The 14,978-nt window shown below is 36.5% G+C and overlaps 1 protein-coding gene across 1 annotated transcript in view; it reads left to right on the top strand.

Annotated features, from left to right (window-relative positions):
- The window catches only part of ORC5 (origin recognition complex, subunit 5), an 88,395-nt gene extending 73,921 nt beyond the window's left edge, over nt 1-14,474 (top strand). Inside the window, exons 13-14 of the mRNA XM_010842283.1 lie at nt 5,331-5,443; nt 13,677-14,474. Of these exons, the coding sequence (XP_010840585.1) occupies nt 5,331-5,443; nt 13,677-13,722 (159 nt within the window). The 3' untranslated portion in view covers nt 13,723-14,474. The remainder of the gene's footprint in view (nt 1-5,330; nt 5,444-13,676) is intronic.
- The last annotated feature ends 504 nt before the right edge of the window (nt 14,475-14,978 follow it).

Raw genomic sequence — 14,978 nt, 5'->3', positions numbered from 1 at the left:
TCTTAACTTTCAGCAATACTCACTTTCCCCGAAAGATCCCATTATTCCTTGACTGCTCGTCCTGTTTTGCGTCTCGTCCCTTCATAGTAAGGGTCTCATGACACTCATCTTGTGAGAGGTGGGAGCTTCGTGACTGCATTTTGTCATTACTAAGTGTGCCTTTCTTTAAATCTCTTTTTAATTCTCTTGTCTGTGTTAGTATACCTTCGTTGTTTTAGTTTGCTTCATGTTTCTCATTCTGTCCTTTAACTATTAACCTTCCCATATTCTTCTATTTTGTTGTATCTGTCCTAAAGAGTATATAGTTGGATTTATTTTTCAGTCACTTAATCTTTGACTTTTATTTGCAACATTTAGTTAACTTTTAGTATAATTTCTAATGTAATTTTGTTTATATCTTATCTTGTTTTATTCTATTTGTCTTGCCTACCTTTTGTTTCTTTTTCTTAGTTTTAGATTTTTATAATTCAGATTTCCTTACTTCTGTTCTCTTAGTTGATGCAATAAATATTATAACATTTATACTTATCAAAGTCAAAATTCAGTGATTTACCATCATATTTACCAGTTTCTTCATTCCTTCTTGAATTTCAGACCTTCCAACTTGTATTCCTTTATTTTCACCTGGAGGTAAATTTTAGGAATTTCTTTAAGTGAGTAGGAATATTTTGATAGCACACCGTTGTTTTTAGTTTAGAAATGTGCCTTTTATTTCATCCTCAGTTTTAAGAGATTGGTTTTTGGGGGCATACATTTCTGAGTTAACAATTACTTTTTTCAGTATGTTAAAAATATAGTTCCACTATTTTATATCTTTCATTGTTGTTCTTAAGACAGTTGTCTGTTCAATTGCTAGTCCTATAAAGATAATCTGTTTTTCCTTTTCTAGCTACTTTTAAGTGCTTTTTATCTCTGATATTCTGTACTTATTGTGACATATCTAGGTATTGATTTCTTTTTATTTCCACTGTTGGATTTATTTAGCTCTTCAGTTCTATGATATGGTGTTCTTCATCTTTTTGAATGAATTTTCATCCATCATCCATTATCTTTTCATCCATTATCAGTATCTTCTGCCCCTTTTTTCTGTCTCTTTTCCTTCCAGAAATTTGATTAGAAATATGTTAGATTTTCTCATTTTGTCTTTTCTAGTCTCTTCAGTTTGCATTCTGTATCATTTTTTCAGAACTACCAATGTATTCCTTAATTTTCCCTACATCTGGGTCTGATATGCCATATAATTTTTAATTACATTTTTCATGCAGTTTTTTGTCGATTCATTTTTTTATCCACTTCATTTCCTGGTGAAACTGACACATTGAGCATTTTTTCCAAAGGGATTAATATATGTGGCCCATTATTGATCTGTTCAGAAGTATTTTTTTTAATTGAAATATAGTTGATTCATAATGTTATGTTAGTTTCAGGTATACAACATGGCAATTTTATATTTTTTTAGATTGTTCTCCAATTAAAGTTAATACAAAAAATTGGCTATATTTCTTATGCTGTGCAATAATCCTTGTAGTTTATTTATTTTATTCCCAGTAGGTTTTACCTTTTCATTCCCTCCTCTTGTCTCATCCCACCTTCCCTCTCTCCACTCATAATTGATAGTTTGTTGTGAATGTTTATAAAATCTCATACAGATATATTTTTTTTTAATATTTATTTATTTTTGGCTGCACTGGGTCTTTGTGGCTGCCAGGGAGCTTTCCATAGTTGTGGCAAGTGGGGCTGGTCTCTAGTTGTGGTGCGTGGCCTTCTCATTGTGACGGCTTCTCTTATTGAGGAGCCTGGGCTCTAGGGCACACAGGCTTTAGTAGTTGCTATGCATGGGCTCAGTAGTTGCAGCTTACAGGCTTAACTGCGCTGTGGCATGTGGGATCTTCCTGGACCAGAGATTGAACTGGTGTCCCTTTCATTGCAAAGTGGATTCTTAATCAGTAGACTACCAGGGAAGCCCTCATATAGATGTTTTTAACCTTAGGTAGTTTTATCTTTTATTTTCTAAATAAATTAAGCATGGCATATAATTCAGAAAGCTATAGGAAATATATGAAACAGTTTTCAAATACAATACAGTGAGTTTTAAGTAAACTATTGGATTATTAGAAAAGAAACCAATTTGTTAAATTTGAGATTGAAAAGTGCTAGTAGTAATAATATAAATAGTAGCTCATATTGAATATTATGTTTCAGGCACTGTGTTAAGTTGCCTTATCAGATCAGATCAGTCGCTGAGTCGTGTCCAACTCTTTGCGACCCCATGAATCGAAGCACGCCAGGCCTCCCTGTCTATCACCAGCTCCCGGAGTTCACTGAGACTCATGTCCATCGAGTCAGTGATGCCATCCAGCCATCTCATCCTCTGTCGTCCCCTTCTCCTCTTGCCCCCAATCCCTCCCAGCATCAGAGTCTTTTCCAATGAGTCAGCTCTTCACATGAGGTGGCCAAAGTACTGGAGTTTCAGCCTTAGCATCATTCCTTCCAAAGAAATCCCAGGGCTGATCGCCTTCAGAATGGACTGGTTGGATCTCCTTGCAGTCCAAGGGACTCTCAAGAGTCTTCTCCAACACCACAGTTCAAAAGCATCAATTCTTCGGCGCTCAGCCTTCTTCACAGTCCAATTCTCACATCCATACGTGACCACAGGAAAAACCATAGCCTTGACTAGATGGACCTTTTTTGGCAAAGTAATGTCTCTGCTTTTGAATATGATAGATGACCTCATTTAATGGGCACAATACTATTTCATACATTTTTAACAACCAACTTAATTTTTTTGTTTCATTTAACTCTTAAACTAGGTAAATGTGAGCTCTTTTATAAAAATGTTGAGTAACTTAACATTTTTTATCTGTTCATCAACTTTATTCATATGTACCTTTTAAATACTACTAAGAAAATCATTAATGGAATGACAACTAGATAACTATAACTTCCACAATGAGCAGACACTTAGTGCATACCAGGTTTCCAATTTAATGGTCAGGGAGCCCTTAGTCCTGTTGTTGGAGACATACTGACTTGTTTGTTCCCTTGAACACTCCCTTTTTCACAGATCATCCTCATTCTTTTAACACATTTTTATTCAGGTAAGATTATAATACAACTTATTAGAAGTTAGCTCTTTCAGCTATGATCACATTTTAGCCATTCTTTTCATAAGTTTTCGAATTGTAGTTAGGAGACCTAAATCCTAGTCAAGTAAGTTTCTGCCATTATGTAGTCATTATCACTTTGGATAAGTCACTGAACATTTTGATATATACATTGCTAACTTATCTGAATCTAGCAATTTTTCAGTGTGAGAGTTTGACAAACTTTTTCCAGTAAGGGGCCTATATAGTAAATATTTTAGGCTTTGCAGTCCAAGAGACAAAAATGGAAGATACTATTATGATATAAGTACTTGTATATAAGTAAGGGAGAAAACTCTTGTCTCATTCCACTTGCTGGCCTGTCATAGGTGATCCCATTTGTGGGCATGGTTTGTACTCAGTTACCATCAGCTCAAGACATTCTTGGAACAAAGAGGGAAGGGAACTGGCCGGCAGAATAGGAAGAGTGACCACTTGTGGTTAGTTTCATTCTTTGTCACAGTGGCTTTCACGTCCCTGTGTACTCTTCTTTCCCTCTGGAGAATCTAGCTTTCTTATCAAATTTCAAAGAATTGCTAGTATACAGACTGCATTCTGTGATATTCCCCTCTTAAAAGTAAAAAATGCTAGAGAAACTTTATGAGTTGGAAATTAAAGAATTCTAAAATAGCTTGGAGCCAAAAGAAAAAAATCAAAGTGGAAACTGGAGTATAAAACTATTTCCAGGATAGTAGAGTAAACCAGTGGAATGAAAAAATAGTATAATTCAGTTCAATGAAAGGCAATAAAGGAATGAGAAAGACACAGAAAAAAATAAGAAAAGTTGACACAGTAGAAACAAAATTTTAGAATATCTTTTCAGTGAAGGGAAATAGAGTATATATTCCACTCAAAAGGTAAAGCTTGTTAGACTGGCCTATAAAAAATATCCCTCTGCATATTATTTATGTGAGAGCTATTTAAAGTTAAGAAAATATAAAACTTGTAAGTTTTTATTGAAAAAATGCTTTGTATTTGCTAAATATAGTCTTTTCTGTATATAAAATACTGTGGTATCTACCCATCTGTTGGTTTTTAAAAATTGTTAATATTGACAGCTGACTGAACACTGCATAACAGTTTCCCCTTTTAAATTGCAATAGTAGAGTCTGTGTAGTGTAATAGAGTGAGCATGAACTCTAGGTTTGAATTCTTACTAAGCCACCTGTCAGTTCTGGGGTCTGAGGAAAGTTACTTAACATCTCTAAGAATCATTTATAGAATGAGTATAATAGCATCCACCTTGTAGGGTTATGAGGCATAAATGAGATGCTGTGTATAGAGTACATGGTACCAAGCAAATCACTACTACTGTTATTGTTTTTATCATTCAGAATGTATACTGCATCTCATGGTATTGATCACAGATTAAGTGAACATTTTTTTTTTTATTCCTAAGGCACATGATTAAGTATTATAGATACTGTCACCAGCAGTTACAGATCACCAAGTCTCCTGATCTTCCTTCTTACCATTGTTGGCTTCTTTTTCTGTTGGCCTTCAGGAGATGAGGGGAAAAAAAAAATTGGGGAAAGAAAATAGGCTACTCAAAGAATTCCAGCTCTTGGGTCAGCTTTGTTTCTTGGATTTCGGAGCACTTAATATTTCTGTCAGCGTTATGCATGTGAAATTATTTTGGATTTTGGATTTTTGACTTGTCAAAATGCACTTTTGCCATTGTTAATCTCCCTGCTGTTTTCCTGACTGCCTAATTGAGGATCAGTTTGAAAGCAAGACTAAGTCTAGATCTGAAGGATGTATTTCTTATCTAACCAGCTACTCAACTCTGAAAAAGGCCCACTTTCACATTTTAACTGCTCGATTCTCAAGGGAGTGCAGATTTGATATTCTGAGGTATTTGGATAGAAAGTTCATAAAATTTTTATGGAGAGAAGGAATGTCCTTTGTTTATAGTTTTTAAAGGTTAGCAGTCATATGTGTGTCGTTAGTTGAAATAAATTTATCTCTAGTGGAGTCCTTAAAGGTTGATCATTAGTTTGATTAACTAGGACGTTAAGCATATGTACAAATTTGTTTATACAAATTTCAAAGTGGTCATATTTGCAGATGCTCTTGTGAATTCTGTTACATATTGTTATCAAAGTAACTATAAAATGTTTCAGAAACAAGGACATCATGCAATCTGGTTAAACCATTTTCTCATAAAAATACTTTTCTTATTTTTAGATTACCTCTTTAGTGACCCTTCAGCTGTTAACCCTGGTTGGCCATGACGATCAACTTGATGAACCAAAATACAAATGCACAGTGTCTCTAGACTTCATCAGAGCTATTGCTAGGTAAGCATAGAATAATCATTAATGGTCTTGAATTATGTAAATGATATACTAAGTATAAAAATTAATCTTTTTCCTAATGTAATGTCATCAGTCATTTAAGCAAGAGAAGTTCATTTAAATGCCGAGAATGACTATTTCACTGTAGAATGAACCCTCTCATCAGATTTACAAATGACAAAATTCAGAGAATTAGTTAACATATGGCAAAAATCAGGATTCTGAGAGTCTGAGACAGACTGGAATAGTGGTCCTATAGTAGCAAGGTAGGATTTAATGGGCAGCTGACTACAGATAACTTGTATATACTATAGTGTATGTGTGTTTGTGTTAGTTGCCAAGTCCTGTCCAACTCTTTGTGACGCCATGGACTGTATAGCCCACCAGGCTCTTCTCTCCCTGGAATTTTCCAGGCAAGAATACTGGGTTGCCATTTCCTTCTCCAGGGGATCTTCCTGACCCAGGGGTTGAATCTGTGTCTCCTTCATTGGCAGATGAATTCTTTACCACTGAGCTACCTGGGAAGCCTGCCAATTATCTCTAGTAGTAGCTTCTTACTTTCTCAAACTCCTACCTCTCAGGATTGGATGCTCTTTAAGTGTTATCCTTTCTTTTTGTTGCCACTTCTAGATACTTATTTTCTCCCCATTTTCTTGCAAAAATTTGAATTTCTTTAAGACTCTTACAGTCTGGCTCTATTTCCCTCTTTTTCTAATTGATTATCTTCTACCAGCCTCACAGCCATTCCACCACATGTATTGAAAAGTAGAATATATGGTTTACAGGTTTCTTTTCGATCTAGATTCTGATTCTTGACTGTATTCAAACCACAAGTCCTAACATCTGTGTTCACTTTGTTCAGCAGTTACTGCTTCAGAGAACAAAATTGAAACTGAGTTGAGAACTCCTTTCACTACCTACATATGTGCCCGTCTTCTGTCTTTCCTTTATCAGTAGATTGGGGTTCCTTCTCCTATGTCAAATGGGCTCTTCCACTTCTGCTCTGAATTCCATCTCCTCCCTTTTTCCAGCATCTTTCCCAGCCCTCAGACTATGTATTCTCAGTGGCACCCAACAGGATTGACTACTCTATCTCTTTTAAAACTCTTCTCCTAGAGTGCATGATTTTAATCTTGTGATTTTCATCTTTATTCCTTGGCTGTTTCTTCTCAAGCTCATTTGTCAGCTTATCCTATCCACTGACCTTTACATTTAGTTGTTCCTTGAGGCTTGGCTCTTTTCATATTTTTTTTCCTAGACTATTTTTACTTTACTCCTGACTTCAACAACTATCCATGTGCTAATCATACTCCCCAGTTTTTTAGAGGCCAGACCTTTTTTCTAGTATTCTTGACTTTTGGATATTTCCCACCTGTATCAATATATTTCCAAAACTGAACTCAGGAATTCCCCCTTCTTCTGCTTGCCAACAAAAAAGGAATGATGCCGCTTTATTTCAGTGTTCCCTGGTTCAGTGATTAGCACTGCAGTCTGTCATGTTGCACAGGCCTAAAACCTGGTAGTCACTAGTGACATTTGTCATCCCCCTACTCCCAGTATCCAAGCATTAGTCTTTCTGAGCCTGTCAAGTTCCTCCTATGTTCTCAATTCATTGACTTTTGTCCTTTGTACCATTAATGCTCTAGACCAAGCCCCTGTTATCTCTTCTCTGGTAACCTTCTAATTGGTTTTCTGTCTACTCTTATTCTCTTATAATTTGTTGTCCACACTATTGCCAGAGTGATCTAGTAAAAATTTAATGTCACCCTTCTACTTAAAAGTCTTCAATAATTTCCTGTAACTCTTAGGATAAAAAACCAAAATGTTTAAAATAACTTTCAAGGCCCCAGTGACTTGGGCTCAGCCTTTGTGCCCAGCCATACCTATCACATACATCTTCTCCTGTAGATATTTATACTTTGACCACTTTGGGTTGTTTTTTTTTTTTTCAGTTCTTCACATTCACCATTCATTGCATATGCAACACTTTCCAAATCCTCTATCCAGCTAACTGCTACATAACCTTTAGATTTCAGTTCTATCCTCAAGCATACTATGACCTCCCGTTGTCCACGCCCTCCACCCTACTCCCACACACTATTCACAGTTTATCCAGGTCCCCTTATCTTCTGAGACTTACCGTTATTTTATTTAAATAATTCATTCAATAATTAGAACTCATTTTTCTTCTTACAGTATAAGCCCATGAAGAGCAAAGCAGAGACTGTGTCAATCACTAACTTACTCAAACCTTCTCAGAGGGTGGGAAGAATTGAGAGTAGCACTGAAACGTATGCATTACCATGTGTAAAATTAGATAGCTGGTGGAAATTTCCTGTATGACACGGAGTTCAAGTCCAATGCTCTGTGACAACTAGGAAGGGTGGGATGTAGTGGGAGGTGGAAGAGAGGTTGAAGAGGAAGGGGACATGTGTATATCTATACCTGATTCATGATGATATATGGCAGAAACCAACATAATATTGTAAAGCAATTATTCTCCAATTAAAAATAAATAATCTTAAAAATTGTGAGGTTACTTAAAATTGTAATTTTAAAAGATAAAAACACAGGAAAGTACTCATGATACAAACTTAAGTGGTTAAAACATTAATACAGAAAGTTGTATATCCAAGAAAGGCAGAAAAACCTAAGGCAAGGGAATAATGGTCAAATTGTTGGTTACTGCCAAGAAATCAGGCAGAGTCTGTCTAATGGTAAAGCTATCATTTGTGACTTTAACAAGAACACTTTCAGGGATACAGTGGGGTACAAGTTAGAATATAGTGCATTAAGTGGTATTTGTGAGTAAGTTGATGCCACACATGCAAAGAATTCTTTTTATTCACTTAAGATTTATTGTGATGTTGATTATGATCACTATACTAGGCTTTGGGGAGGTAGCAAGATGTATAACAGATCTGTATCCTGCCCTCATGTACCTATTTTCTAGACTATTTTTGCTATAAAGAGGAATAGAGGATTGTTATCTACTAAACAGCTTGTGGGGGCATGAGTAGCTTATTATTTTTAAAGATATGAGCATATTTAAATGCTGATAGGAAAGAACTTGTAGGGAAGAAGAGTTAATGATACAAAAGAGAGGTGACTAATTTAAAGTCCTTGAAAAGATATATATAACATGGGATTTAGAAACTTGAGTTAAAGAAATAGCCCTAAATGAGAGAGGGGACTCCTTTTTCATTATACAAGAGGATAAGGTGGTTTCAGATGGAACTGAGTTTAGAGATCTGTTGGCAAGAAATTGAAGGAGCATTGACCTGAGGCCTTCTATTTTCTGTGTAAAGGTAAAGGCAAGAGACTTAAGGACAGAAGTACAACGGTTTGAGACAAATATGGATATTTGAAATAGCTGCCACGGAGAATGGAGGAAAGTGCTAGCAAGGAGAGCAACTTGCTGAGAGTGTTGAGGGCCCAGTCGAGGTTCCCGGCCTTGAATTTACAGTGGCACCAATCTGTAAAACTTGTGATCTTCTCCAGCAGCATTCCATGTGCTAGGTACTGGGACAGCAAAAGGGTGCAATTGAAATCACATAGGATTGCGGTTTTTCCAGGTGAATTCAGTGGATGCTAGCAAATGAATGCTTGAGGTGACAAACCATGGAGTCTAAGCCTAGAAGGGAAGAAAGGAAGTAAAGCATGTGGAGGGCTAACAGTTCAGTGCCTGGCACTTAATAGTAATTATTTGTAGATGAGGAAAAGGCAAAGAAAGGTTTGTACACTGATTGTTTCCAGGTGTTCCAGGTCATTTAAAGGAGATTGGGATCAGGGTGGAATGTCTGAATTTATGTTTTTTATGTTTTTTAGAAGTAGAACATTTCTGAGTGTGATCATGAGAGTAGAAAAGGTCATTTGAGGTAAAAGGGACAAGTGCAATGAAGACACTAAAGCTGAGGCAGATCTTGGAATAGAGAGGAAACTGAATTGGATGCTGCATTATTCACTAAGAGGTGGTGACAGGGGGATAAAGGGTGTTAGTGGAATGGTTTGAGTCTCACAGGAGCAGAGCCTTTTGCACAAGGACAGCAGCCTCACATGACAGAACTGCCTGGACGATAGTAGAGTCAGTCTAACCTCATTGGAAAGAGCTAAAGATGAGACTCGATCCCTTAGTGGGAGCCAACTTTCAGTTAAGCCTGGTTGAGAAAAGAAAACCATTCAAGGAAGAGGTAGAGGACATAAAGGACCTTCTTGACCAAGGAACTGTGAAAGATTTGGACACAGAAGCAGTAGGAGACTGGTTCTAGAAAGGAGCACAGAATATGGAGGTAGAGTATGGAAGAACACAGATGAAAACATGCTTAATAAGCATTGTACTTGAATTGTTCTTAATGTTAACGGTAGTTGAAGTTTCTGATTTCTTTTCCTCCACAGTCTAGGAAGACGCTGCAAAATAACCTAATATTGCAACTTAAAGTTGTGTGATTGCAAATTCTCTGAAAAACCAAACTAAGAAAGAAAAACTCAAACTGCCTACATAAGTAAAAGGAAATAAAATAGTACCCCAAGAGAAAAAAGTATGTCACTGTAGTGAAAGCATCAACAACGTGAAATAAAAGGATAAAGGCAAAATTATCCTTCAGTTCAGTTGCTCAGTCTTGTCAGACTCTTTGTGACCCCATGAATCGCAGCACGCCAGGCTTCCCTGTCCATCACCAACTCCCAGAGTTCACTCAAATTCACGTCCATCAAGTCGGTGATGCCATCCAGCCATCTCATCCTCTGTCGTCCCCTTCTCCTCCTGCCCCCAATCCCTCCCAGCATCAGAGTCTTTTCCAATGAGTCAACTCTTTGCATGAGGTGGCCAAAGTACTGGAGTTTCAGCTTTAGCATCAGTCCTTCCAAAGAACACCTAGGACTGATCTCCTTTAGGATGGACTGGTTGGATCTTCTTGGAGTCCAAGGGACTCTCAAGAGTCTTTTCCAACACCACAGTTAAAAGCATCAATTCTTTGGCGCTCAGCTTTCTTTATAGTCCAACTCTCACATCCATACATGACCACTGGAAAAACCATAGCCTTGACTAGACGGACCTTTTTTGGCAAAGTAATGTCTCTGTTTTTGAATATGCTATCTAGGTTGGTCATAACTTTGCTTCCAAGGAGTAAGCGTCTTTTAATTTCATGGCTGCAGTCACCATCTGCAGTGATTTTGGAGCCCAGAAAAATAAAGTCTGACACTGTTTCCACTGTTTCCCCATCTATTTCCCATGAAGTGATGGGACCAGATGCCATGATCTTCGTTTTCTGAATGTTGAGCTTTAAGCCAACTTTTTCACTCTCCTCTTTCACTTTCATCAAGAGGCTTTTTAGTTCCTCTTTGCTTTCTGCCATAAGGGTGGTGTCATCTGCATATCTGAGGTTATTGATATTTCTTCCAGCAATCTTGATTGCAGCTTGTGCGTCTTCCAGCCCAGCGTTTCTCATTATGTACTCTGCATAGAAGTTAAATAAGCAGGGTGACAATATACAGCCTTGATGTACTCCTTTTCCTGTTTGGAACCAGTCTGTTGTTCCATGTCCAGTTCTAATTGTTGCTTCCTGGCCTGCATATAGGTTTCTCAAGAGGCAGGTCAGGTGGTCTGGTTTTCCCATCTCTTTCCTTAGATAGTCAAAATCCTTAGATACATATGCCACGTAATTAACTTATAAGTAGTCTAAATTCTGATTTAAGAATTACTCCTAGGCAGAATGCCACAAACACTATTTTTGTTTATCCTATTTCTTTCTAGATGCTTACTTTAGAAAATAATTCACTTGTGTTCAGTGAGAGAATCTTCTATAGTGTTTAAAAACTATCTTTGGAATGTGTGCCCAGTTTTAATGTTGCCCTTGCAGTTACTTTATAAAATTCTGCTGTCTTAAAATGATACATGTGGGAATCAGTTGGTAAGTTACCTGTTTATATTGGAGGATGGAGGGATGATAGGAAAAAGTAGTTATCATCTTGGGAGTAAATGTTTCTTAGAGGGATGATCTTACATACTCAATTCCCAATTAATTTAGCTTTTTTTTTTTCTTAAGTCCAAAAGCTTTAACTGTATGATTCAGTTTGCTTTAGTACTTCCCACTGGCAAAGCAGAGAAATAGGATGTCATGAACCTTTTACAAATGCTTACTGTTTTTAAGTCAGTCCAATCGTTCTATAAAGAAAAATTTATTGCACAAACTGTGCTGCAGTGTTAAACAAATGGATTATTAGATAAGATGGAGTTCTGCCACTAACAAATCACAGTATTTTCATTTGTTTTAATTCTAGTACTAGTCTGTTATACAAACATTTCTCTTTACCTATCACAGCGTAGTTGCAATTCTCTGTTCTCCTTACCTCTCATACTGTTGTAGTTATGGCTTCATATGGATCATTTTGTATGGCTTTGTGATAGTCTTATCATGTAATGCCTTCTAGTCCTATAGTATTGCAACTTTGTTTTAATCATAGCTTCTTTAAACTTTTCTTTTCTATTCAGTGGGGAAAAAAATAATAAATCCAAAAGACAATAAAACTTAATATTAAGTTCAATTTACTTTGTCACTTTAGGTTTATAACCTTAGGACCCAAAGTCATTGTAGGGAAGTGTGCCTGGAGAGATGTACGAATCCAACTGTCCTTTTTGCCTATGATTAAAAATAGCCTACTGTGTCTTTTGTCTTCTAAGACCCCCCTAAAAAAGATGTTTCCAACCAATCATGAAAAATCTTTTCATCATTTTTTAAAAGGTAATTTTTAGTGGTACATTGTTACTAGTAAATTTGGGGAGTTCTGTAATGGGCTTCCCTGGGGGCTCAGACAGTAAAGAATCTGCCTGCACTGACCCAGGTTCAGTCCCTTGGTCAGGCAGATGCCCTGGAGAAGAAAATGACAACACACTCCAGTATTCTTGCCTGGAGAATTCATGGACAGAGGAGCCTGGCAGGCTACAGTCTTTGGGGTCGCAAAGAGTTGGATACGACTGAGCGAATAACACCACTAACACGTAGTCGAATGAAAGGAAAGCACATAAAAATAAATAGCTTTATGATATAGTAACCATACCTTTTGTGACATTATGCCTAAGATAAGTTGGTTTCTTTTTTTTAGAAAGTATTTTTAGTTGTTTTAGTACCCCCAGTGATAACAGGATTGTTTTGGCAGTGTTTTTATGCAATTTGGAAAGTTTTGGTGTTCTTCAGAGAGGCACTCTTGTAGTGAAACAATTAAAGTACTCTTCATTCCATCATTAGGTGCCACAAAGCCATAGCATCTCATTTGAGCTATTTTTAAATGTTTTTGCATAAGTAGTATCTATAGTTCCCTATTCCTGATTTTTAAAAAAAATTGATATGTCAGTCATTTGCTTAGAAACTTTTTTAGAAAGTGTATTACAAAGTGATGGACAAAAACATCAATTAATGATGGTTTAATAAATAAGAGCATGCAAATTAGTGAATCTTTAAAAGGCTGTTCTCATATGGATGATTATTTTTGCAGAATTGAATACTTTAAGGCTTTAATTTTATACTTATTGCTAGATCATTATATCTAATTATTTTGACCATTTATTCAAATAATAAACCTCCAAGTCTGAATATCTATAGTGAAGAATGAATTTAGAGAAAGGAAAATAATTATATGTCTCTGTCTTCTGCTATTTTATTCTGCCTGCCGTCAGAGCACAAAAATATACATTCACATCGTCTGTTTGTTGTATCGTATTCTTGGATCATACAGATTTAGTTACAATACACACACAGGTCAGCCAGTGTAAAAAGACTGAAAAGAATGAAAACTACAAATGAGGACAGATGAGCTATGCATTATGTAATGATAAAACAGGTGTTTGGGGAGATAAACAATGTTCAAAAGCAAAGGAGATTTAAATACTGCTGCATCTGTAATTGCTTTATTCTGGTTATTAGACAAAAAGAAAATAGCTTTCAAATGAAATCCAAACTTGCTGTGCTATAATTGAAATATATGAATGTTGGGTAGTTCTGACTTCATTTACTTTTGTTAGAAAAGCAAACTTTATGCATGGGAGGGAAACTTTTTAAAGAAACTATTCCTAGTGACATTAAAAAACAATGTTAATTCTGTCATGATGCTTTTGACAGTATCATAGGGTTGTTTAGCATTAGTTGTGAATTATTTGGCATGTGCTTCTCAGAATCATACATACAAAGCTGAGCAATCTAGGGGGTGAGGATGCTAACATACTATCTATTTTTGTTTATAGGACGGTGAACTTTGACATAATAAAATACTTGTATGATTTCTTGTGAAAACAAGCTTCAAAGCCATATGGACACTGTGACAATGACTAAGCCAAACTGTGTTCATCCAACTACTCAGCTGGCCTGGGAGAGGAGTTCTTTGGCTCCATTGGATTTGTCCAGACAGGTGCTGGCCCAGCATGGAATCTGATGAAAATACTCTGATTGGTCTGGGTGAATGTGAGCAGAAGACTATTTACCAGGGACCCTGGAGTATTTGGAAAGAACGTGTTAATTATAAACAGCAGGGTCTGAGCACAATCTGTTCTATTCTTAATGATGTTATCTTAACACTGAAATTGCCTGAAACCCATTTACTTAGGACTGCATTTTGCTCTGTGAACTATCCCCTGCGCTTTGAACGTGCCAGCAGCCCTTGTATATAAGCCCAGTCTTTTCACTTCCTCTCCACAGGAGCCTCTGCAGTTGCTTGCCAAAGCAGATTTTCCTAAGGCCACCACTTTAAAAGATCATAGTTGCAAAATATAATAAGTAGAAGTTTTTTGTTATTTTAAGATCCAAGTTTATATATGTCTATCTTTCACCCTGATTTTCTCAAAAGGCAAGGTAGTTTGATCACATAGGGCAGCTTTCCACCTCTAAGCCTCCTTGATAACTGCAGTATACTTAGGTGAGATTTATCTAGTCACTCTGGCAATAAACTACTCAACATAGCTTTTTAATCTGCATAATGGTTTTCTTTCCTTTTTTTAATCACTGACCTTTAATAGTTACCCAATAAAAGTTTTCCTGTTACATTATTTATGAACCTGGGGTCTGATTTTCTTACCTACTTTTGAAGTTTTCTGTTAGCACTTAAATGCTTGAAAATTATTTTGAACAGATTTAAAGTGCTTAATTACAGAGCCTAGTTTAAATTTCAGTTGCATTTTATACTTTCCTTCTTTTTTTGGAAAAAAAATTCTCACAATAGTCACCTCCAAATAGCAATAGGAAGCCTGTTAATGTAGTGACTGACACTTTCTGGATCAAAGAAAACAAGGAATTGTCTACTTGCATTTATTTATAGGTACTGAATGGGGGGAAGGAATGAAATTATTCTTTGTCTCCCTATATAAGATAAAAGATAGCAAGGAGCACCCTCGCCCTCTGTCTCTTGTCTCACGGAAGATGGTAAAATTTTGTGTTCTACAAGATATTTGGAGAAGCCAGGGCCAGGAAAAAACCATGTGCATTGCAAATTCATTGCAAATGCACTTAGAAATCTGTGTATCATTCAAGTAGAAGGCAGTTTGAGTAGCTGA

Source organism: Bison bison, unplaced genomic scaffold, assembly GCF_000754665.1.
Source record: "Bison bison bison isolate TAMUID 2011002044 unplaced genomic scaffold, Bison_UMD1.0 scf7180017864175, whole genome shotgun sequence".
NCBI lineage: Eukaryota > Metazoa > Chordata > Mammalia > Artiodactyla > Bovidae > Bison > Bison bison.
Note: the sequence above shows the minus strand (reverse complement) of the source record. Positions and strands in the feature narration are given on the sequence as shown.